Source organism: Gymnoscopelus braueri (genome assembly GCF_963280865.1).
Source record: "Gymnoscopelus braueri genome assembly, chromosome: 5".
NCBI lineage: Eukaryota > Metazoa > Chordata > Actinopteri > Myctophiformes > Myctophidae > Gymnoscopelus > Gymnoscopelus braueri.
In genome coordinates, this window is record NC_137606.1 from 37,103,611 (window position 1) to 37,130,693 (window position 27,083).

Sequence of the window (27,083 nt, forward strand, 5' to 3'; positions counted from 1 at the left end):
CTCTGTTTACACACTGCTGTACTCCTTCAATTGTAAATTGACCTTTTTAATTGTTTTCATTTTGACACTTGCTTTGGCAATTTAAACGTTTGTTTTCTCTTGCAAAATAAAGCTCATCTGAATTGAATTGAACTGAATTTAATTATAGTCTTGTGTCCTAGCGCCCCCAGGTGACTTAAACATGTCATCACATGCTGTGTTCCAGAAAGTATTTCAGGCACGTCAAAAAAGCAATCACTCACAGCAGTGGTTATCAACCTGTGGCTCATTATTTTGGGGGGGTCCCCAGATGAAAGTGAAGTGACAATTTAAAAATGTAATACCTAAAAATGGTTTTAAAAGATAAAAGACCATTACTGCATCAAAAATAATCAACAAACTATACTATAAAAACTGGTCAAACATTGGCCAAATTGTCAAATGATACAAGAAAGTGGAAGGCAAAACGTGTGAAAATAGCCGATCTACAAGCTCACAATGCCTCGGAATCTGCTGTTGTCTCAGTCTGAAAAGGTTGAGAACCACTGATATACAGGATAGAGCCACATTGACTATACCAAAAAATATCATGCATATTATTAATCACACATAATAAATACATCACATCTACTTAAGCGTGCATGTATTTCTCACCAACCTTACATAAGGTACTGTAGCAGCCAGCTACTGATAAATACTGATGGTGTATATATATAATATACCATGCATAAATAATACATTGTACGTTCTCTATTTTTTTATTATCCTGTTACAAAAACTACTGACTTTTTTGCTCTTGTTTTTCTCTCTTTTCCCTTCTTAACTAGTATTATCATACCAATACCTACTGCTACATTGTCTGAAGGAAGCCTAACAAAATAAGTTGTACCTGTGCACAAACCTTGGACCCTTGAAACTGGGCTCCTATCGATTCCGATTGGAGCTATTCAAACTACTGACTCTTGTTTTTCTCTTTCTTTCTTTCTCTTTTCTTAACTAGTATTATCATTACCAATAGGCTACCACCTACTGCTACATTGTCTGAAGGAAGCCTAACAAAAATAAATTGTAGTGTGGCACAAGATGTAACCTTGAACCTTTTGAGCCTGGGCTCGAACCGCAGGATGGCGCTATAACATCCGCGTTACCTTTTTCAGAGAACACCGGATGCCCTCTTCTCTAAAGTCCTCTTCCTGGTGTCGGCGGCGGCAGCGGTGTGTGAAGGTTCATGTTGTGATTGTTTTCACTACATGTGATGTGATGATGATGAGGACGATGATGGCTGCCTGGAGTTTGTTTACCAAGAGGCGTTTTCTGCCTCAGGTCGCGACTCAGTTTATACGAGTGGTGCGGCTGCCGCAGTACGTTGGGGGTCCGCCGGTGAGGAGGGGGGTCCACGGGTCCGCACGTAGCCGGGTCGGGGAGAAGCAACCATGGGGGAAGAGCAGTCCCCAGCAGCAGCAGCAGCAGTATCAGCGGCTGGATGAGCTGGACAAGGCGGATGCCCTGGTGAGTTGCAACTTAAAAGTACAAATGATAGAAGCCTCATATTATGCAGTGGTGGAAAAAGTACTCAAATGTTTTACTTAAGTAAAAGTATAAATACTGCAATGAAGAAGTACTCTGTTAAAGTAAAAGTCCGGAATTCTACATTTACTTGAGTAAAAGTACAGAAGTATTGGCATCAAAATGTACTTAAAGTACCAAAAGTAAAAGTACAAAAATGTTTGAAAATAGCCGATCTACAAGCTCACAACGCGTCGCGAGCTTGTAGATCTGCTATTTTCAAATAGCCTATGTATAAAATAGGGCTAAAGTGGTTAATGTATGTTTCGTAATATCATAGTTTATATCTGAAAAGTAACTAGTAACTTAAGTTTTCAAGTAATTGTAGTGGAGTAAAAGTACAATATTTGCCTCTGAGATGTAGTGGAGTACAAGTACAAGTATTGGAAATTGGAAATACTCAAGTAAAGTACAAATACCTCAAAAGTGTACTTAAGTACAGTACTTAAGTAAATGTACTTAGTTACTTTCCACCACTGATATTATGACAGTATACATTATTTGACCCCAAGATCCATAGCCGCAAGCTTTAGATTCTATTTTTGATATCTGACTGGAATCTAGTGCAATACCAACCCTGTGACAGCCCATACGTCCAAACAGAAAAGTCCTGTCTGATTGTATTAAACGGCTTTTAAACTCACCAACATTGCAGCTGTAAGGAAAGCTTGAATTATCCTCTTAATATCTGCAAAGTATTTTTTTCATGAAAATCCACCGTAGACATTATGAGCTCCTTTCTGTCAAGAAATACCGTGCAGGTGATCATTTTTCAAAGTGTTGGAGTTTGGAAGCGCTCGTTGGAAATCACTCAACTGTCCTGCATTTACCATCTGTTTCTAAATGTCACATAATGCAGCAGGGCGTTGCGTTATTGAAAACGAGCGCTTCCCAACTCTGACCAGGGGTCATCAACCCCTGGGCTTGTGATGGACATTTTCCTTAAACTATATTTTTGCCAAGGACATACAAAATGAGTGGTCACTAATATTACCATAAATACAATATTAATGCATACTAGTCCAGTATACCACTGGTATTTCTGCATGAATTAAATCAGTGTCCTACCTATTCTGAAGAAAACCTGGAGATTGGCAAGTCAGCCACTGTATACTGGCTCAAGTATTTTTAATCTTTAAATATATTTTTTGCCGCGGACATGGACAAGTCTTGCCACGGACACGTCAGTCCGTGTATGGACACATTGATGACTCTGACTCTGACACTTAATCACCTGCACTGAATTTCTTGACAGAAAGTAGCTCATAACATGGTGGATATTTATGAAACAAAAACTTTGCAGATAGGCTCTAACCACCCAAAATAATCATATTTAAACTGGGGACCCACACCCACACCCACACACACACACACACACACACACACACACACACACACACACACACACACACACACACACACCAGGGTTCATCACCATGCCAGCTTATAATGGACATTTTCATCAATATTGTACTTTTGTCATGGACATACAAAATAACTGGTCAATAATTTTACCAGAAACCCAAATGACAAGCCCTAAATGTAATGTGCCATAGTGTCTATGCCAGTGTGCTACACATTTTAAAACTATAGACTAGTATTCCTGCATAAACACTAGTGCCACAAACATTGAGCCACTCAGTGTGTATGCATATACACATATATATATATATATATATATATATATATATATATATATATATATATATATATATCTTTATCCGGAAACGAAACACATTTGTGAAGGGAGGACTAATTCAAGAAGGTTAGAACAGAAGGGCCCCCTCTGGGCCCCAACTGTCTCATTGTGGCTCGTGGGCATGAGATCTATTTTGCCACTGCCTTTTCATCTTATTATAGACCGTCAATTCAAATAATGCAAAGAGAATAAGTCAATAGTTTAATATGTATAATTATGAAAGAAATGTAATGCATCTCAAACAATAATAAAAACATGATTTATGATTAACATACTGATGATTGCACTGGGAATTGCACAATTGTCATATGGTAAAAATGGTTGAAATTTCAGTTCCTTAGTTTATTTCCTTTTCTCAGTTCTCTGTCTACTGGAAATGTCTAGTCAAATGATTTGTGATTTGACTGAATGTTCCGAGTTCCCTTTCTTCACTATCTCTGCATAAAGTTGTTGCAATTCAATTCATGACTTCTGTTCCCAAACTACTGATGTCTTGTCTCATTAGTTGTGGTTGAAAAATGGTAGTAGCTTAATACACAGCCACAGGTAACCTGTACCATTGATATGCTGCCAGTGTCAATCCTGTGTTAATTCGACAAATCTCCTGCAGCGTATTACTGAGCATGTTATCCCGACACTTTATGAGTCATCAAAATCATTCAAACAAATTCTTAAAAAATATATTGTGAATATTTAGGATAGATATTTACACATTATAACCAAAATACAAAATCTACCATGGACATGTCTTGCCACGGACACGTTTGTCTGTGTACGGACATGTTGATGACCCCTGCCCCCCACCCTGACAAGCACTTGGAATTGTAGGAGTTGAGGCATTATATTTTGTTTAACTCGGTTCCACAGATAAATATTGCAAAAATAGCAGATCTACAAGGCAAGCTCACAATGCCTTGTGTTGCGAGGCCTTATGAGCTTGTTGATCGACTATTTTCAAAATTGCCTCTTTCTTATATTATTTGGGATAATGTCTGACCAGTTTTTATAGTAACTGTTAATTACTATTGATGTAATAATGGCCTTTTCTTTCTTTTTTTAGGTATTAAAAAGGTCTTGAAATTCCTTAAATTGTCATTTAAATGTCATCTGCTGGGGACCCCCCCCCCCCCAAAAAAAATGTCCCGACCCACAGGTTGAGAACCACTGTATTCAACGACGATAAACTCACCAATATTGCAGCTGTGCGGAAAGCTTGTACTGTCCTCTTGGTATCTGTCATGACTTTGTTTCATTGAAATCCACTGTTGTCATGTTATTATGAGCTACTTTCTGTCAATAAACTTGGTGCAGCCATGATTTTTCTGTGTTTGAGTATGGAAGCACTCAACTTCCTGAATATGTACAATTTCGAAACAGATGGTAGGCAGTAGGCAGGATGTCGAGTGATTAATTACAAACAAAAAGAATGTATTGACAGAAAGTGGTTCATAATAACATTACAAAGGTGGATTTATATTTTTATGAAACACATCTTTGACAGCGACTAAGAGGATAATCCAAGCTTTCCATACAGCTGCAATATTGGTGAGTTTATCGTTGTGTAATTATACTATCGGATAGGACTTTTCTGTTTCATGAATGGGCTGTCAATGGCACTACTGTTGCAACCTAGATACAGATGGCATCTAAAGTTGCTTGCGGCTTGGACAGGAGCCTCATAAAGCAAATAGCTGAAACCTGACAATGTCATGCAGTTTCCCTCATGTACTTAAATTCCTTTCAGTTTCATTCTTTCCATCTATCGATCACCATTTGTCAACTTTGTATCGTGGCCTAACAGATGAATTGACATTTTACCCTTCTTATTTTGGCAGATCCTGAGAAAGTCACATGAAACAGGTAACGCAACTGCTTGGCCTCTGTATTCACAGTGGATTAAGCTACAAGCATAAAATAAGGTGTAACCACTGGTAAAACAGGAACTAATTTCAGATTTTATTTCCATGCTGCACATGTGGTCATGGCTACTGTTCCCTCAGCCATAATATGGCTGAGGGAACATATTATGTTCCCTCAGTTTGGGGTTGGGGTAAGGGGTTAGTATTAATGTTTTTATGGAACATAGGGCTGAGGGAACAACATACCCTACACAGAACAAGATACCTAACTTGATTAACAACTTGATTCAGACTACTGGCAGCCTGCTGCAGGTAGCTTACCTGGATGATACCATTCACCAGGGATGATTTCTAACAACAGACCAGAGATAGATCTAAACTAGTCGCTCTGTGCCAAACTGTTGACTCACACAATTTCCAAATGCTTCCTTTCGCATTTAGAGATTGTGGAATAATAATAATGTAATGTATATTCCCATAAAACCATCACCATAATACATTCACCATAATACATTCTGTGCAGAACTACTTGGCTACAAAATTGCCCACCCCATAAAAACATCCGCTACTAAACAGAACATAACTCTACAAGTCAATTCACTTTCCTGCAGTGCACACCCCTGCTACGTTGTCCTGCTCTGGAAAACAGAAAAACCGCACCTCTAAAAGACATTCGTTTTCAGATGAATAGAAAAATTTAACATTCCCACAAGTCACCAACTGTGGGAAACATAAGCCATAGTCTCACATAGGCAGACAATCAGAGATTCACTTAATACAGTGAATGGGCTGCCTTAGACAGCAGAGAAAACCAGCAGTAGCAAACCTATGAAGCAATGCCTAAAAGTCTTTGCATGGGTTCTGTGATGCTGTTATTATTTATACTATGTATAAATTACACTTCTTAATGTCACAGGGCAAATTGTACAAAACTTCTCACGAAGCTCACAGCCAGCATGCGCACACAATGAACACACCATCTATCCTGCCAGACTGTTCAGCTTTGACTGTGACTGTGTGTCTGTGTCATTACAGGCTTCCTGTCGTGGTTCAGGAACGGTCTGCTGGCCACTGGGATTGGAGTCATAGCCTTTGTCCAGAGTGATGTTGGTCGAGAAGCTGGATATGGTATGGCGTTCACGTTTCTGTTTATCTCTGCAAGGACCTGGCTGTAACCACAATTATAATACAATTATAATACAGCAGAGTTAAAGAGTTGCATTGTGAAACACGCACACATGAGCTGAAGAAACAAATGTTACCGTTAGTATTAGTTGACTCTACTATGTAAGGTCCTGGGGCTGATCTTGTAGTACCTAGTGTATTTCAGAGAGCTATGGATGCATGATTAATCGTTCATCATATCTGCATCGTTCGATATTTACTTAAAAATGCAATATTGGCAAAATTGGTGTCGCAATGTTTTATTTTATAATGTTTTTTTTTATGCAAAGCTGAAAAAATATTTTTGTGATGAATGAAGACTGCAGATTCAACCGGTGTTTTCTGGGGAAACTTTCAAAAAGGTCTACCTGTAGAACGTTAAGTTGGAAAGATTTTAAGTAAAAAATACATTTCCAAAGGGCCCTTACAGGTCTGTAACTCTGAGAGTGTATGAATGAAACCAAAGGTCCATTTGGTTCCATTCATACAGTCTCAGAGGGGTCCTTGAAATGAAAAGGTTTGAGAACCACTGGTGTAGCCCATGCTGTTATAAAATTAAATGGTACAAGTGAGATTCTGGCCCAGTAGGTTCACAAAACCGTTAACATTGACATTAACTCTTATCTCTCCTTCCACTGTTCCTGCCTCAGCCTTCTTCATCCTGGGAGGCGTGTGCGTGTCGTTTGGCGCTGCGACATACGTTGGGAGTCTTCTCACCTTGCGGAGGCTCATGCTGCTCTCTGTGCCGGCAGTGCTGCTCCACGCAGCTGTGGTGGGTAGCATCACCCTCTTCTGGCTGTGTGCGGTATCGCTATATATCGGCCGGCTGGAGGTGGAGATAATCCACGACGACGAGGAGGAGGGGGAGGAGGAGGACGATGAGGAGGAGTGCCGGGAGTGTCGGGAGAGACGTGAGCACCGGGGTTACCGGGGTTCCCATGACGATAGACACGGCAACAAGGGCAATGACAACAAAGGGCAGAACAAGTAGAGCTCTCCCAGAGGGGGAGGGAGAAATGTGTGATGGTGTTTTGTTTTGAGTTGGGGTTTGTGTGTGTGTGTGTGTGTGTGTGTGTGTGTGTGTGTGTGTGTGTGTGTGTGTGTGTGTGTGTGTGATCTTTAAATGATAATAAGACTGCTATTCTATGTTACTGTATATTGATGTGTAGACGGATTATTACAAAGACTAAAATCTATATTTAGGACTTTTTTGGAAAACCGGTTAAAGTGTTGAAGCCAATTTAATTTGGAATTAATTCCAAACTGTTTATTTTAGTTGCACGAAACCCTTTAGTTATACTGTACATCGTCAATCAACACATTGCATCAATCAAAAAAAATTATCCATATAAAAATTCTAGTGACATTTTCATTTTTTAACTTTTTACATTCTCACACACATGCGCACACACATGCGTGCGCATGTGCACGCAGTTGCCTCCAAATATTTGCAAATATAGGGCGTGCCTGGAAGCTCAGCCAGTTGCATGGACTATATATGCTCCTTGTGAGCGTCAGGACCCGGGTTCAAATCCAACCCCCTCATTTTGTCTCGCATGTCTCCTCTCTCTCTACGTTGGTTTCCTGTCTCTCAATGCCGACCTAAAATGAAGCATACAATGCCATAATTACATTATTTTGATAAAACATGCATTTACAGGCATATGAGTATGTCACTCTTGGTTGTGTTTACTTTGAAGAGTTCTGTAACAAATTATTTCTTTGCTTTTTAATTATTCACTCAGAGCTAACATCTGTGGATGCTGTTAATCTGACTACTTGAATTCTTCATAGAAATCTGGGAATGATTTACGCTCACATTGGTATGCTGGTATGATCATCTTTTTTTTGTATTCCAAAAATATATTTTCAAAAGCTTATTTTTTTAAAGAGCAATAGCACTTTGACTTTGTTTGTTTCTTGTTCAAGTTAATCAAGACATTTTGTAGACTTTAGGTGAAAATGTTTTCATAAGAAGCTTGGTAAAATGTTTGCTGTTTTCATAATTTCCTCTTTTTGTGTGTGTATGTGTGGATTTTGTTGTATCTATATATAACCCTGAGCGTCGTTACTTCTTCCCATCAATCTCAAACTGTCACACGGTCATCTTTGCAATTGTTTTACACTGTAAAACTGTTTTATTCTGTAAAACAATTCCAATGTATTTTTTTTACAAAATGATGCAATGTTTTGGCATCGTTATAATTGCGTGGACATTCTTTGTGGACTGGGGTCCTATTGCATTTGGGATTTACTGTATATTTGTATGTACCGTATGCATGGCCCTCAGTGCATGATCTTGTACATAATAAAATTCTGTGAATATGCACATAAACGCGTGTTTGCTTATTTATTTATTTTTGGTGAATTACTGTGGGGAAATCAACTATATGTTTGCACGTACAGGCTGATGCAATACCGGGTGACTCACAGTGATACTGTATTTTTTGGATGATGCAAATAACATGCAACAATGTGTTACAGCAACGGTTTCGTCTAAAGTAGGAGCTGTACTATAATGTGAGTGTATATGCATACTGTATATACTGTCAGTGCTTTTCAACCTGTGGGCTGGGACCCGCTGGTGGGCCGTGAGAATACTACGAGTGGGCCCCAAAAATAATTGACAAATATTCAAATGATAATATAACATTAACACAAAAAGTATCATTTAGATTTAATACCTTGAAAAAAAAGTTTTATTGTGATACAGTACCAATAAATGTCTTCGAGATTATCGTATATAGTTTTGGATGGTGTATTGTATCAGTCTGAGAATTCAGCAGGTTGCATGTGCTGTGTGTGTCTGGGGGGGGGTTGTTGGTGATAACTATCACTGACTGGGTTAGGGCGAGGGTCCCAGGTATATCTCTGTCATCGACAAGGTTGCCGTTTAATCTCACCTCAGAGTCGGCCTCTCTTTCTCTATCTCGATCTCTATCTCTCCTCTCTGTCTCTCTCCTCCAAACTCCTTCCTTCCTTTCTTCCTTCCTTCCTACCAGTCGTCCTCTCGAAGATTCCCGAGGCGTTTCGGTGCAGTTATGCTTCTCATGCAGGGTGTGTCCTGAATGGGTGCTGCAGTGTGACCAATGCATCCCCTCCTCCTCCTCCTCCTCCTCCTCCTCTACCTCCACTTCTTCTCCTTGCACCTCCTCCTCGAGTCCTCTCCTCTCCTCCCTCGGATCCTCTTCCACCCCCTCGCCCTCAAGTCTTTTTCTCTCTGGGCTCCTCCTCACGTCGCCACCCCCCCCCCCCCCCACACCGCTGCGTGGCTGCGTCTGACTGCACAGGTCTGTTTGGCATGCAGGAGGCTCCCGGGGCCTGGCGCGTCTAAAGGGCAGGGCGCCCAGAGGCAGGAGACGCGCCCTCCCTGACAAACACCATCTACACCCAGACCCCTAGGCAAGCTTTAGCAACCATGACTCCAGTCTGCAGACCAAACTCCAAGCCATGGCCCCCTGGGTCTGGGCACAAACAAAGTGCGAGGGCTTATACTTTATACTCACTCACGGTGCCTCCTGCCAAACAGAACCGATCTTTCCGGCATTGTCACTATAGCATGTATATAAATTAGGCTTACATCCAGCCTTATAGAGCTATAGAGCCTCAACCCTGTAGCCAAAAGCCATCATAACCTTCGTGTTGTTTTGAGACTAAAGGATGGCTCGTCTGCTCTCAGGTGTTAAATGCCACGAGCACGGATCAGAAGGCCTGCCTAGAGAACGCCATCAACACAGAGGATCAACCTCCCTTCTCTTCCCCGACTGGGGAAAGTTGAGAAGAAGGAAAGGGGCGAGGATAGGAGACAGGCGTGGTGGCGTCGGACAGAGATGGTTGGTTGGTGTGCGTTCAAGGAGAAAAGTGTCGAGCAGAGGAAGATGACGGGAAGCGGAGATGGAAATAGAAAGACAGACCGCAAAAGGAAAAAAAGAGGCGAAGGGATAGAAGAGAGAGAGAGAGAGAGAGCTGTCTTGGAGCCCCCATTCATCCCTCTCCATTATTCCTAGCCATATTTTTTCACTCTTTTCAACTGCATTTACATGTGCTCAGGTATTTCCCCCGGGACTGTGACTCCAATTCAAGGGGCAAGATAAGCCGTCAGAGTCACTGACAGAGGGGGCATATGGGCGCGTCAATGACAGGCTCAGGTAGGAGGCGGGGAGGGCAGATGTGCCACAGCGCACGTTCGTACACGCACGGACACGCACGCACGCACGCACGGACACGCACGCACGCACGTGCACGCGCTCACACGCACACTCGTGCACTCGCACTCACACACTCACACGCATGCACACACACACACACACACACACACACACACACACACACACACACACACACACACAACACAACACACACAACACAACACACAACACACACACACACACATACATTATCGCAACCCTGCGAGCCAGTCCTTTGCTATCACTAGGTAAAGGCTATCAGTGGTCGGCAGGGGTGAAATCGGGAATGTTGAGATAAAGAACCTCAACCACACGTTTTTTTTCTTCCCTTCTGTCTTTTTTGTCTCTGCAGAGACACACACACACACACACACACACACACACACACACACACACACACACACACACACACACACACACACACAGAGACACAGAGACACACACACACTACTGTACCTGCACACGCACGTGCGTAGTACAATATTGAACACAATTTAAAGGAGGGTAAGTGATTTTTGGTTAAAATAAGTGTTAAATAGGCAGCTCTATATTCTGATTGTACTTATTGCTATAGAGTGTTTGTTCAGTAACAGGAGTCTCTATCTCTCTCCAGCTCTTCATTAAACAGAAAATGCATTTTCAGGTCGGGATACTAATTTTATCCATTCAGGATAGAGAACTCAGACAGGATACAGATTAAACACGTGAAATTGTGTGTGATGACACAAAGAAATGAGCAGACAAAATTGCCTACCTGAAAATAAAGTAAAGTAAAGAAAATAAAGTTCTGTTCATTAAAGAGCTGGAGAAACTCTAGCCCTGAAACATGACTGTCTTTCATGTGAACCATGGCTAGAGAGAGCTGCTACCGAACTAACACTCTCTAGCCTATACCAGTGGTTCTCAACAGAACGTGACCCCCCAAAATAATCATATTTGAACTGGGGACCCCCGACAAGCACTTGGAATTGTAGGAGTTGATCCATTAAATTTAGTTTGACTAGGTTCAACAGATAAATGGAAATGGAAATGAAAATAGCCACATGCATACAACGTGTAGATCGGCTATTTTCACAATTTTTGCCTCTTTCTTTTTATAGTTGGTTCATTACTTTTGATGCAGTAATGGTCTTATTTTTAATTATTTGCGGATGGAGACCCCCCCCACTGGTCTATATACCAATGATTACTATCAGAATATAGTGCTTTAACCTTTTAACAAAAAAAACGTTTTGTTTTAACAAAAAAATATGACTTAGGCTACTGGCTCTTGTGAGTTTGTAGATCGGCTATTTTCGCCGAACAACAACACCGTCCATTCATTGTATGGGGCTTAATACCTACAGCAGCCCTGTGACGACTCCGTCACAGGGCTGCTGTGTGGCGCTTGCCGACAACACCAATGCATCGACTCACTGTACATTTTAAGCCTAATTTATGCTTCTGTCGTGCGACGACGTAGGCCTATGAATCGTTCTCTTTTAGGCCACGCGGTCTCCATTGCACGTACACCGGCGTTTTCTCCCCAACAACTGCTGTGTGTTTCTGTTTAGTATGCGCTTCCTTTGGTGTTGAGAAGGAATGATCCTCACTCTAATGAAGCGCGGCCTGCCACTTGAATGTAAAACAGGATTTAACCCGTCTTCAATGTCAGAGCCCCTCCCCGGGGCCGCTTCAGACAACACACACACACCCGCAAATTCATCCAGACGTACACGCACGTCACACGCGCACGCACGCGCAAGCACACGTGCGTGCACGCACACACACACACGCACGCACGCACGCACGCACGCACGCACGCACGCACGCACGCACGCACGCACGCACGCACGCACGCACGCACGCACGCACGCACGCACGCACGCACGCACGCACGCACACACGCACACACACACACACACACACACACACACACACACACACACACACACACACACACACACACAAACACGCGCGCACACACACACACACACACACACACACACACACACACACACACACAGCACAACCGGGCCAGCTACACTTTGTGCCTTTGTCTTAATTTTCCAGACCCATTTATAAGAGAGAGAAATGTTGTTTTATCATCCAACATGGCCTAATGGCCAGACAGTCAGTGTCCTCTTCTCTCTGCATCATTCCATGACAGGGTCATCCCTCAGCTGCTTTATAATTCTGTCCAACATCTTACATTTTAAACATTTCCTCAGGCTTTCGTTCTCAAGTTTATAAGACATTCTATGGACACCCGGGCATGCAAGCAAAGAATGTACCTTAAGTTGTTTCCATTAGGCTATTATTATTAGCCTATTATTAGTATTATTAGTATTATCATATTGCTCTATTCAGTTTTTATGATTAGACCAATTTGTAGACAATGCTTAACATTGCTGTTGTGTGGGCACTGTTGTGTTCCTTGTTATTGACTTTCCACAAAAACATTGTGTGTTTAATGCAGTCTATTGTTTATGTAATGCTGATAGATAAGAGGTATACATCTCCTTTTTTTCTCCTGTCTTAATAATTGTGTCCCAAATGATTTATCTTTAACAATGATTTTAACATCTGTGGGGGAAAAAACACTCTATGGCATGTAAATTGATAGTTGATAGTTCACATAAAATATTGTTTAATAATGATAAGAGAAAAGAGAACTTACAGTTGTGCTCCTCTAGTGGAATATTTTATTGTTATCTGTATCACTGTTTATTTTTTTCTGTTTACATTGCTTCATTTTTTTATTTGAAGAGGAGGATGGAATATTCACAATGACGAGAGAATATGTTAGATTCACAGTGATGGAAAAGAGATTAGCTTTATATCTGAACATAAAACACACAAGAACACAGATACACATATACTCTCTCTCTCTCGCTCGCTCTCACACACACACACACACACACACACACACACACACACACACACACACACACACACACACACACACACACACACACACACACACACACACACACACACACACACACACACACACACACACACACACACACACTCCGGAGACAACGTGTGTGTACACACCCTGGTACGAGACAGCTACATTATGAGTGTATCGTGTACATCGGCTCTATGCCATTAAAAATATAACAAACTGAACCCTTCGCTCACAAAACAATTTGTCATAAAGATTCAGAGATGCTCCCATGAACTTATATTACATTGCAAGGCAGGAGACAATTTTTTTGACAATGTACTTTGAGGTGATTATTTTCTGTTTTGTCATCATCGTGGTAATTACCATGATCATTCTTAAACAATAAAGAATAATTTAAAAACAGATGAATTTCAGTTCTTTCTCTTTTTTTTTTACAATACAAAATAACCCCAATTTATATATTTTTCACATTTTCAATTCTAATTATGATCAGCAATTGAAGGACAACAATTTAAAAGGCTTTTAACAAAAACAAAGAAATTGAAATTACTAACAGTGAAGTTCATTTTTATTGACCAATAATGGTCTCCTTTTAACGACCACATGTGGACCAAACTACTGTAGTCTGTTAACCACTTAAACCCTCTATACTTAGTAAAACGGACCTGAACTGCAACTGTACTCGGTACGCTCTTTTTTCACTCCACACCAAATCTCTTCACCAAAAAAAAAGCAGATCTACAAGCTCACAACGCGTCGCTTTGCAACGCATTGTGAGCTTGTAGGTTGGCTATTTTTGGCAATCAGAATATGGATGCTGGGGTTCAAGTGGTTAATTGACCACATGCATGCTTGTCAAATCGGGGAATGAGGGGTTCTTTTTTTTAAAAGATGACCATTAACTACATTCTGCGGTCAGGCTGCGGTATTAGCGACCACTCTGTATTAATTTCTGTTTTACAGTAACGTTACCACACTGGGAACAATAAGTGATGAAGTGCTTTGAGTTCCTATCAGAACAAATTTCATAAGTGCTCAGACAAACACACAGAGGCTAAATTAAAAAAAACAACATTACTCCCCTTTTCCTACACTGTAAAATCAGTGTACAAATCTAACCAAACGGACCCTAACAGTCAATTTAGTTACATTTATACACTATCAGAGTTACAAATGGATAAATTAACACTGAGGATTTTACTGTGTATCGACTTTCCCTCCTAAAAACATCTTTACAGAATCTTTTTTTTTAAAGAATAATATAAAAGGCATCTGGACAAAACTGTGCACCCAGAACACCATTAATGATATATTGCCCGTCCAGACACAGCTTTTCTTCAACTCTCTCATCTGCGATGAGTAAAATCTTCAGTAGCAAAATGAAAATAAAATTAATAGTAAAAGTAAAGATACAACATAAAAAAACAGGAATATGGCTTTCATAAAGAACCACAATCTCAGGATAATACAGTTTATAGTCAAATTTCTTGGCTCAGTTAAAGTAACTTCTTACAATCAAAACACTAACAGAACAGAAATGCTTGTACTTGTCTCCAGTTCATTGCTTTTCCCCCCACAAATAATGGAATGTCTGGGACTACATTAGTCATATTTTTTTGTCTTCAATAGTGTGCTTTAATTATGGCTGACTCGTGAATATTATGGCATTATTTTTAGTCCATCTTTTTGAGCCCACAATTGTACAAAAACCGCTAGGGGAAACCTAACGAATTAACCGCCTACCTTTCAACACAGCATAAGAGATGACTTCTATAATACTGCAATAACAAAACTCCTTTTCACTTTTTCAAGCTCATTTCATCCCCACGGGACGAGACCGCCCATCTCTTTCTCTGCAGACGTCGGATTAGTGGGATGACGGAGAGGATTGTGGGAGCTGCGGGGGTGTACTGTATGGTCCTGTTCCTATGTACAATATGGCTTCTCTGAGTGGAAGAGACACAGAAATCAACACAGTCACCGAGACAAAAACAGAGAGTAGAGTTCATTATTGGTCTAGAGAGAGAGAGAGAGAGAGAGAGAGAGAGAGGGGACATGTCTCCCGGGGAATGGTGTCCACGTGTTGTTCTCCCTCACAGTTGCTGTCACCTGTCCATGACGGTCAGACATGACATATTTCTATGTGGCAGACTTGTCACACATTTTAGATTGCTGTTTTTCAACTCATCGTCCAATTAGTGTTGTCCTCAGAGGCTCGACGTCTTGACACTTTGTCTGCCAGGCCCCTTTTCTAATGTCTCTCTCTCCATCTGTCATTCTGTCCCTCATTTCTCCTCTCGTTGCCCCTGCCCCCTCCCCTCTCTCTCTCTCATCTTCGGAGTCTCCTCAGTCCTCTTCGGAGCCAGCGGCGCCTCTCAAACCGTTCATACAGAAGGGGAGGCCGGAGGAAAAGGGGTTGTCTGAGGGGGAGAATCCGCTGAAGGGTGGCAGGCCGGCCAGCCTCTGGAGGTGGGGGAAGAAGGTGGGCGGCGGACCCTTGTGGTGGTCCGAACGCAGCTGCAGCCCGACGTCGTGTCCGGCCGAGTGGTGGTGGGAAGGGGGCAGCTCGGGTGGCGCGTAGCGGATCGTGCTGGGGGCGTAGAGGCTCTGGGGCCCCTGGGGGCCGAGGGCCAGAGGGTGGAAGAGAACCCGCCCCGCCGCGCCACCCGCGGCCAACCTCTGGAGCAGCTCAAAGTCCGGACCGGGCGCGCCTCCACCGTTCCGACTGACGTGGCACGACGTGGCCCTGTCCTCGCGGGGCAGCGGGGAGGACACGGACATGGCAGGGGACAGAGCTGGAGATGGCGGGGTGAAGAGACCCTTCGGCGGCGCTTCGCTGCTGGATGAAGAGTCGGGCATCGGCGTGGTGGGGCTGTCGCCGTTGAGGCTGCCAGAGGGGGTGTGCGCGTGCGAGGGCTGGGTCTGGGTGGTGTGCGAGGTCGTGCGCGATGCGGCCGTCTGCGTGTGCGCTCCCCAGCGCCCCCCGGGGGCCAGGCCTTCCTGTTCAGTCTTGATGCTGGGCGTCGCAGACAGAGAGGAAGGGCTCACCACACTCTTCAGCTGCTGGATGACGGCCCGGCCGTTATGAACCCGGCCTCCCCGTTCCCTTCTGGTGGGGGACTCTCCTCCCCCGCCCCGCTTAACCCCGGTCCCTCCCTCTTCCTGTTTCACCCTCTCGCTGTCCTCCCACTCCCTCTCCTCGTCCTCGTCCCCCTCGCTGTCGCTGGCCAGGTCCGAGGAGGCCGATACGCTCTCCTCCGTCTGCCGGAACTCCTCCAGCCTGCGGCGCGTTTCAGGGGGAACGCCTTCGGTGTCGGACCGCAGCGGGCGCTTCCTCCTCTCCTCTGACTGGACGGCGACCGGGTTGTATGTCTCTCTGCCTTTGGGTTCGGTGTCGTTTTTGCTCACAGAGCCCTTCATCGACTGGGAACCTGAAAAGGAGGAGAAAGATGATTGTGGCTTGGATATATTTAGGGATGAAACTCTTCATTATCTTCTTAGCTTCTTATATTATACTAGAGGTTCATATCTACATCACATCTAGAGTTCGGGGCGCTACGCGGCCCTCACACTTACCGCCAATGCGACCAAACTGTCTGAGTCATATTGTCGGGGGCTTTGTCAGAGTACCCGTTGTGCTCGTCTGTCTGTGTCCCTTTTGTGCCCATATATGGAGATCCCTGATGTCGTTAGTATATGCCCATACCCTGTATATTGGCATGCCCATATATGGGCATATTGGTTGGGTTCTGGACAACTGGATATCCATACGGTATATGCCCATATGGACATATCGGTCGGATCGGCAGTTCTGGACAACCGCAAATAATTCAACGGCGGGCACCACACTCCCCCTCGAGTCCTTGCTGATGCGCGTGTCGAGTTTGAAGTCAGTCAGTCCCATATATGCATATAGACCATATATGGGCATAGTGGTCAGATCTGTGGCTCTGGACAACCGGATCTCCATATATGCCTATATATTGGCATATCGGGTTTGTTTATGGTTATGTCTGAGTCATAGTGAGCTCACAACATAGTGAGCTTGTAGATCTGCATTTTTTTAAATCGATTACTTTATTAAAAAACATTTCTTTTTTATAATCGCTTAAATTGATTAGTTCAATGAACTGTTACACCCCTAAATGTGTTCAATAGTTAGGTTAGGCAGGGTTTTTGCATGACGAGGTGACAGTGAACGGAGTCATTACCGCGGGCCAGTGCGGATGGGTTGGAGGGGGAGGAGCTGACTCGAAGCCGTTCCGCTCTCAAGCCCTCTGGAAGCTGCAGCAGATCTAGAGGAGTGTCGGGCAACTCTGTCCGACTGCAAGACCAAAAGAAAGAGGGAGAAGGATGGATGGATAGAGGGACAGAGAGGGAATGGAGGGAGAGTGGGAGAGAGGTCATTAGGTCATGGACAGAGGTGGATAGATATCGTCGCTGTGGGGTTAACCTTGTTTGTCTGTTACTTTTCAGGAAATGTAAACAAAGAACCTGTGTTGGATCCATTTGCTGTTATTAATTAGTCACAAGTTCTTGTCCCTATTTTAGGCATGTCATTATAGGTTCAAAATGTTTCATAAATGGTGAAAATATTGTGACACATTGTGAGCTTGTAGATTGCAACTTTTACATGACACTGTTATACAGCAAAGTATAAAAAAGGGCATCACAGGGTACAGGGTACATTACAGGATACAGGAGATACAGGGTATCTCCATATTTAATCGATATGCAATGTAACACAATAATCACTGCGCCACCGCCACTCATACACCAGTTCATTTTATAGTACTGACCATGATACTGACCATGATACTGACCATGATACTGACATGATACTGACATGATACTGACCAGTATACTGACCATGATACTGACATGATACTGACATGATACTGACCATGATACTGACATGATACTGACATGATACTGACCATGATACTGACTAGTATACATACTGACCAGTATACTGACATGATACTGATCATGATCCTCATCCTCCTTGACCTCAGCGCCGCTTTCGACACCATCAGTCACTCTATCCTCATATCACGCCTCCACTCCTCCCTCGGCTTATCCGGCACTGCCCTCTCCTGGATGAAATCATACCTCTCAGACCGCCAACAATACATCTCAATCAACAACTGCACTTCCCCCACTGCCCCAGTCACTCACGGAGTCCCCCAGGGCTCAGTGCTTGGGCCCCTGCTCTTCACCATCTACATCCTTCCCCTCGGACAGATACTACGCAACCACGGACTTCAATTCCACTGCTACGCCGACGACACACAAATCTACCTTTCCACCAAAACCATCACCACAGCCACCCATTCCACCATCACCGCATGCCTCACAGAACTCAAAACCTGGATGCAAAACAACTTCTTAAAACTCAACTGCAATAAATCTGAAATAATCATCATCGGCCCCGACTCCCTCACCCGCTCCACCCAGGACTTCTCACTCAACATCGACGGCTCCCTCATTAAAACCTCCCCCCACATCCGCAACCTTGGTGTAATTTTTGACCCCACCCTGTCATTTCTCCCTCATATAAAAAACATCACTAAAATAGCCTTTTTTCACCTCCGGAACATTGCCCGTCTCCGTCCCTCCCTGACATCTTCCGCTGCCGAAACCCTCATTCATGCCTTCATTTCATCCCGGATAGACTACTGCAACAGCATCCTCCACGGTATCACCGCCAAAACCCTCAATAAACTTCAATATGTACAGAACTCAGCCGCCCGCCTGCTCACTCACACCCGCTCCAGAGACCACATCACACCAGTCCTCCGTGACCTCCACTGGCTCCCGGTCAAACACAGGATAAGCTTCAAAATCCTCATCATCACCTACAAAGCCCTCAACCACCAGGCACCCCAATACATCTCCGACCTCCTTCACAACCACGTCCCCACCCGTTCCCTCAGATCCAGCGATGCCAACCTCCTCAAATTCCCCACCAAAAAAACCAAGCACACCTGGGGTGATAGGGCATTTTCCGTTGCAGCACCCACCCTCTGGAACCCACTCCCACCTCACATCAAAACCGCCCCCACCCTTGCCGTGTTCAAAACCTCCCTCAAAACCCACCTCTTCAGAACTGCTTTTCCCACCTAGCCTGATCTCCTACCACCTTTTCAAACTGCCATCCAAATTTGTTTTATTCCCTGGCCCTCTGCAGCCTTTTTAACTTTTTAACTTTTATTCTCTAGATTGATTCTCTTATTAAAGTTGTTTTGTTTTGTTTTTATTTTGCTCTTCTTAGTTCTATGTAAAGCGTCTTTGAGTATTCAGAAAAGCGCTATATAAATCCCAGGTATTATTATTATTATTATTATGATACTGACCATGATACTGACATGATACTGACATGATACTGACATGATACTGACCATGATACTGACTAGTATACTGACCAGTATACTGACATGATACTGACCATGATACTGACCATGATACTGACTAGTATACTGACCATGATACTGACCATGATACTGACATGAAACTGACATGATACTGACATGATACTGACCATGATACTGACCATGATACTGACATGATACTGACCATGATACTGACCATGATACTGACATGATACTGACCATGATACTGACATGATACTGACCATGATACTGACATGATACTGACATGATACTGACCATGATACTGACATGATACTGACACGATACTGACCATGATACTGACCATGATACTGACCATGATACTGACCATGATACTGACATGATACTGACCATGATACTGACATGATACTGACCATGATACTGACATGATACTGACCATAATACTGACATGATACTGACCAGTATACTGACATGATACTGACCATGATACTGACATGATACTGACCAGTATACTGACATGATACTGACCAGTATACTGACATGATACTGACCATGATACTGACCATGATACTGACATGATACTGACCATGATACTGACATGATACTGACCATGATACTGACATGATACTGACCATGATACTGACATGATACTGACCATGATACTGACATGATACTGACCATGATACTGACATGATACTGACCATGATACTGACATGATACTGACCGTGATACCGACATCATCAATATTATGAGTAATTTGACAGTCATTTGACTGCAGAGTTCATGAAAAAAAGTCTAGGATGAAAATTTGCACTTAAATATATTAAACTGCTGCACCCCCAAGAGCACCTCAGTGCCCCCCTTTGAAAAAAATATTCCTTCCAGCACTCTGTACACCCCCTGGGGGGCTGTACTGCCCTCGTTGAGAAACACTAGTCCATCCCATCTGCTTCAAATTACATTGTCAACATTGTCAAGCGGTCAGTGATCTACCTGACACCAGGGTCAAAATGTTGAAGAACAGGGAGATCACCTCCGACCACTGGAGAGTGCTAGTTATATTATATATATAATCTACCAAACATATTGTTTAAAACAATATTTTATTCAGTTTAATAAGTATAGCTCTAAAACAAAGAATCAGCCCAACTCTTTGTCTATTAGACTCCACCCAATACGCCCCCAACCAATCAAAACAACAGCCCTTAACACACATGAACAAGCACAGACTCAAACACAACCTGATAAGCAACACACACGCACACACACACACACACACACACACACACACACACACACACACACACACACACACACACACACACACACACACACACACACACACACACACACACACACACACACACACGCCACTCCACACCACACTCTACTCAGCAGCCCTCCCATATATAGTTAAGCTCCAACAAGGAAGAGGCTGTTGGATCAGTTAATGAGCTCTTGTAATTACAGCACTAATTAACTAAAACACCATTCAGCCCCAAAATTCTGACATCCATTTGTAGTAATTATATAGCTTCAGTCCAATTAGTATTGAAATTCAGCCTACTCCTCTTGTTTTTATCCAAAACCTCTCTCTCGTGCGTTGTATGCACGCTTCCGTATCACGCAGGGTATGGCTGTGTGCGGACGCATGCACAAGTCTGTGTACTTGAATGTGTTTGTGTGTGTGTGTGTGTGTGTGTGTGTGTGTGTGTGTGTGTGTGTGTGTGTGTGTGTGTGTGTGTGTGTGTGTGTGTGTGTGTGTGTGTGTGTGTGTGAGTGTTACAAGGTTGTTATTGTGTCTACATAGTGAAAGAACAAAGCTTTAGACAAAGCTGTTCATTTAATCCATCCAGAGCACAAAGCAAGTCCTTAATACCTTTTTAAGACTAGTTCACACTTCATTGTATGATGGTGTCACTCCCTAAAAATCTGTATGTATGTCTGGGGGTCACCCAGAGGTCTGTACTATCAATCTTTTCCCTCTACACCAAATATCTTCGCCGGAAATACGGTAGCCAATCTACAAGCTCACAACGAATTGCGATTTGATTAATTGACTCGTTGAATTTATTTGGTGATAAAAGGAATCAGGAATAATGATCAGCACTTCCCCATCAACAACACAACATATCATACTGTAAATACAATATATAAAACACAATAAAGCCCTAAGCCCTCATTTCCATTGTGGTCCTCTAAAAACAACACAATATAAAAGCAGCTAACATATAACAGCTAAGAAACCCATGCAGAACACAAAACATACGATTAGCAGCACAAAGCAACAGCAGCAGCATTGCAATTAGACGCATTGTGATCTGCTATTTTTGCCAACTGTTCGCCTATTATGACATGCCCAGAATAGGGATGCCAGGATTAATGTGGTTAATTTAGGTTGTCTCATGACGTCGTTATTATTGATGTTATTATTATACATAACTATTCTGTGTAATCTACTCTTTATGTTGATGCAGTCAGAACAGTGTGAACATATACACCTGATCGGTGGCATACAAATGGACGACATGAACCTGTTGGACAGCTGCGGTGGTGAGTGAACAAACACACAAATACACAGCTGTTCGTTTGACCATAACGGATGAGGTCTGAGCTCTGTCACAGTCTCTCCACAGGGGAGGACTCTCCATGAGGCACGCACGCACGCACGCACGCACGCACGCACGCACGCACGCACGCACGCACGCACGCACGCACGCACGCACGCACGCACGCACGCACGCACGCACGCACGCACGCACGCACGCACGCACACACTTTCATGCACACACACATGCTTTCATGCATGCACACACACACACACGTACGCTTTCATGCACACAATTTGCTTTTCATTTCCCTATGATCGTCATCTGGTCAGGATTCAATGATCGAAAGTTGACAAATAACTGTGATGTTCATAAAGTCAACAAAGTAAAATGTTTTGTCGATTTTGAAACAGAAACATGTTTACGTGTGTAAAAAAAACAACATCAACGACATGTTTGTATCTTAGGCTCTTTTCTGCGACCTGCGAGGCATTTTCTTTCCAGGCTATTTCAGGGTAATAATGTTGTGGTAATGCGTACAATGAGAGAAAATCACTAGAGGAAGCATTAAATTACAATCACCCCAGTCACCATTAAGTGTGCGTGCGTGCCTGCCTGTGTGTGTGGAGAGAGGTCATGGAGCTGACTGTGGTGCCTTGCGGTTTGACTGACCTCAGAACGTAGTTGACCCATATAACGTTGCGTTCGTGGGGGGCTTTGTGGTTTATGGAGACGGTGGCACAGGACTGGATCCACAGGTAGCCTCCTCTCCTCTGGAGCCATCGGTAGTAATTTGTCACCACCTGGCCCTTCCTCAGCACTGGTGGGCGGGGCAGTTGGATTGGGGGGGCGGACAAGGTAGGTGGGGAGGTAGGAGGGACGGGGTGACCGAGAGAAAGAAAGAGAGCAAAGGGGAGAAGCGGCATAAGAGAGTGTCATGTCATGTCAAGTCAAGTCAATTTTATTTATAAAGCACATTTAAAAACAACCAGGGAGGGGGCACGGTGGCGCAGTCGGTAGCGCTGTCGCCTCACAGCTAGACAGTCCTGGATTTGATTCCTGCCGGGGACGCTGTGGGCACTGGGGGTGTATCTTCTCCTCCGCGTCACCAGCGCCCATACCCTAGGTGGGGTTGGCGAAAGGGCCTACTCTGTGTGGAGTTTGCATGTTCTCCCCGTGTCTCCTCGGGTAGTTAATACCCTCACAAAAACATGTAGTAATCCTGGTCACTATACTGCCTCCCCCTGGTCAGCCGGGGCGCCTGATGGAGGGGAAGGGAACTGGTTGGAATAACGTGTTCCTTCCACGCGCTACGTCCAACCAGGGAAACTCCCCCCTGTCAGGTGACAAGAAGGTCAGTTGGCTCTCATGCATTGAAGGAGGCATGAGCTCGGCCCTGGCCTCCCTAGGCTGGTGGGGGGAGTGTAGTGCCCAGGATCACTTAGCAAATTGGCATCGGGTGAAAAAAGGGTTACAAAATCGAGGGATAAAAATTATAGGCCAATAAAAATAACCAGGGTTGACCAAAGTGCTGCACAGCATATAGCAACAAATGAGAAAACAAATGTATACAACAACACATAATAAAAATCACATAAAAGTCAGAGAACAATGAAGGAGAGCAAAGAGGTTTAAATAAGAGAGAGAAAAGATAAGAGTCCAAGCATTTATCAATTGAGGCAGTGGGACATTTGATTTAAAAGGCCAGAGAGAACATCTTTAGTCTGGATAAAGAAATGGCCAGAGAGGCCAGCTAGTGGCAAGTTGTTCCACAGATTTGGCGCCGTGACCGAGAAGGCATGGTCGCCTTTTAGCTTCGTAGGGATGAATTATTAATAGATTAGATTCAGATGACTGCCGCATTTCAAGACAATGACAGCAGAGGGCGCTTATTTCACAACAGGTCGTGCAAAAATAGTGAAGATAGCCTGTCTACAAGCTTGCTTATAGACTGAGCTTGTACTATTTTTTTTTTTCATTATTTTGGAAAGTTTTTGAAAGTTCTTGAACATTTTCACCTGTAATGACATGCCTAAAATAGGGATACGTTATTAATCGATAATTTCATTAAACGATCAATTACCAAAAAATAAAAAGATTGATTAAATCAATTAGTTTGATTTATTGTTTTAACAAAACAGAACAAAACAAAACAAGGGGTGTAACAGAGACAAGGATGGACTCACAGTCTTCATGGCTCTGCCGGAGGTTGTCCAGGTCTTCTACGTAAACAAAGTGGTAACAAGTGTGACCCACCACCTCGGCTGGGGTGAGGTCCATGTACTCGGAGATCCTGCACACGTGAAAATTAACAATACACTTTTAAGTCAAAACATTTCTATTGGGCCCTTTTTAGATCACGTATTGGTCAAATTATGCACTTAATTAACAATATACAGTATGACAATAATTCTGTTTCAAGTGAACTTTTAAAGGGTGGCTTCCACACGTTCATGCCTAAAGCAACACATACTCAAGTACCCAGTAAATCCTTGGTGTTAATTTAACTCCAACAAGTGTACAAATGGAACCAAAAGGACCCTTAAAGAAAAATATTTTCTCATTCCTAGAGCATATCAGTCACAGTGGAGATTAATAGATGCCAAAAAAACGTTTTAAGTCAAAAGTTCCTAAAAGCATAATGCGTGATTACATCAGCAAGCCCTTATGAATAATCATGAATCATGTGTGAACCTGTGTGATTCCCATAGCTCAATGTTCCTCAACACGCAGCTGATTATCACTGCAGAGACACTGCACTCTGTTCCGAATCTAATTCAAGCTGACGGCCGGGGGGTCCATTACAAACTTTCACGTTTTAAACTTAAACAGTACACAAAAATAATATGTATCTGAAAACATTTGAGGTAAGAAATAGGCAATGCAGTAACATAAACGTGCTTCAGCACTGCTCTCTTTCTTTCAGCATCGTGGTGTGCATCGTGAGACACAAGGCAGTAGCTGCATTTAGATCCCATCAATCCCAAGACGTTCAGCTGATACTGTGATTGGTTGAGACACAACCAGCCTCTGTTTCATCAGAAAACTTAGCAAAAGATCCACTGCAGCTGGAATTTAAGGGTCCATTTGGTACAATTTGTACACTTGTCGAAGTTAATTTAACAATGGACTGCGAATAATAAACTCTCACACGGACCACACCTGTGCACATGCACACTCATTCTCGAATCTCGGACAAAAAAACGAACAAACTGGGTCTGGACCGCTGGCGTAGCGGTCCAGACCCATGCAGCAAAGGCCGGTCAGCGCCAGTTCAAGTGCCGATCCCGACCGGCCTTTGCTGCATGTCACTCCACATCTCTCTCCCCATTTCCTGTCAGACTACTATCCTAAAAAACTGTACAACGCACCTGTTCTCACAGTATGTGACCTGCAAGTCCATGTTGACCCTGAAGACAAACATTTGACTCTCCATGCGGACCTCGTTGAGGGTGGAGGGCGGGAGCGTGTGAGCCAGCGCCACCAAGCCCATTGGCCGACGCAGCGAGCGGCCAGAGCCGGAAACGAGGGCTGGGCGGCAGCGGATTCGTCCGGTCACATGGATCACCTGTCAATGAGTAGAGGAGGATTTTATACTGTGCCTTACCTTACTGTACAGGAAGTGGTTCTCAAAGTGGGGTCCGGGGACCTCTCAGGGGGTCCCCAACTAAATTGATTAATATAGCTTCAGTAATTCAACTTTTTTTGTTTTTAATCCTGAAAAAGTTGGGAAGATTTTGAATTATATTTAACATTTTCTATAAAAATCTTCTCTTATGGGGTCCCTGGCACACAATCTTTGCAGGTGGCGGTCTGCAGCCAAATTCATATCAATTTGTGGGTCCTAGACTCCTAGATGTGAAAATATTTGAGAACCACAGCCGTACAGGACGGGTGTTTTTGCTAGGCGAATGATATATGGTTGTTTTCAGTATTTGGGTCATCATCAGCTCACTCAATTGTGTGTACACACTCGTACTTTGTATCCAGAAGACTTGACGTGGAGACCTCTCTTGGTGAGCGTAGACTTCATGCGGATGAAGAATCCGCGGTCAGGTGGGTCGTCGGGGCCTAATGAGTGTGGACTTGATGGGCCCACTAAGGGAATAACAGCCAATAAGAGCTCAAAACACACACACAATCGCAAAATTATAAAGTTGTAATTCTAAAATTACAGGCATGTGACGTGTGCAGCGTTTTAACAATATCATCCTTAGTGTCCCTATTCTGGATATGTCATGATCGGCAAACATTCAGTGAAAATGTTCAGCAACATGTCGTGAACTTGTAGATCTGATATTTTCAGCGAGAGATTTGGTATAAAGGGAAAAAAGGAGGGGACCAAGTATAGACCCTTGGGGGCCCTGATCAACAAATGATATCGTTGCTGTCGGGCAGAAACCAACTAACTCCATTTTGACACGTTTGCATTTTTTTCCATAAATCAGTGCTATTGAACACCCTTTACGTCTGTGTGTTGGTAAAAAAATAATACTGAACCAATGAAAAGTATAAAAAAGCACTTCTGACAAAACCAGCTAGCTCCATTGGATCCATTGGATTTGCCTATAATGACATACCAAAAATAGGGACGCGGGGTTGACAGTGGCAGTGACGGTTTATTTAATTCCAGTTAGTTGAACTGACGTGATAAAATATGGGATGGCATGTATTTCCCATAAACAAACAAACAATTTCCCATGACAAGATGGCAGTGGTTCTCAAATGGGGTCCAGGTCTGTAACTCTGAGAGCGTACTAATGGAACCAAACGGAACCGGAAGGGGCTTTTGGCTCCATTTGTACATTCTCCGAGT

At 43.4% G+C, this 27,083-nt stretch overlaps 2 protein-coding genes across 2 annotated transcripts in view; one reads left to right on the forward strand and one right to left on the reverse strand.

Moving 5' to 3' along the window:
- The first annotated feature begins 1,194 nt into the window (after positions 1 to 1,194).
- Positions 1,195 to 8,596, forward strand: tmem160 (transmembrane protein 160). Its single transcript, XM_080428514.1, has 4 exons — positions 1,195 to 1,488; positions 5,080 to 5,104; positions 6,139 to 6,231; positions 6,918 to 8,596. The coding sequence occupies exons 1-4, from the start codon at positions 1,240 to 1,242 to the stop codon at positions 7,256 to 7,258; spliced, it is 708 nt and encodes a 235-aa protein (XP_080284640.1). The 5' UTR covers positions 1,195 to 1,239; the 3' UTR covers positions 7,259 to 8,596.
- Positions 8,597 to 15,693: 7,097 nt separating this feature from the next.
- Positions 15,694 to 27,083, reverse strand: part of npas1 (neuronal PAS domain protein 1) — a gene marked incomplete at its 3' end in the record, with an annotated part of 75,981 nt that continues 64,591 nt past the window's right edge. The window contains exons 7-12 of the mRNA XM_080429204.1: positions 26,241 to 26,365; positions 25,639 to 25,835; positions 24,454 to 24,560; positions 22,940 to 23,087; positions 17,559 to 17,671; positions 15,694 to 16,778 (exon numbers count right to left, since the gene is read on the reverse strand). Of these exons, the coding sequence (XP_080285330.1) occupies positions 15,694 to 16,778; positions 17,559 to 17,671; positions 22,940 to 23,087; positions 24,454 to 24,560; positions 25,639 to 25,835; positions 26,241 to 26,365 (1,775 nt within the window). The remainder of the gene's footprint in view (positions 16,779 to 17,558; positions 17,672 to 22,939; positions 23,088 to 24,453; positions 24,561 to 25,638; positions 25,836 to 26,240; positions 26,366 to 27,083) is intronic.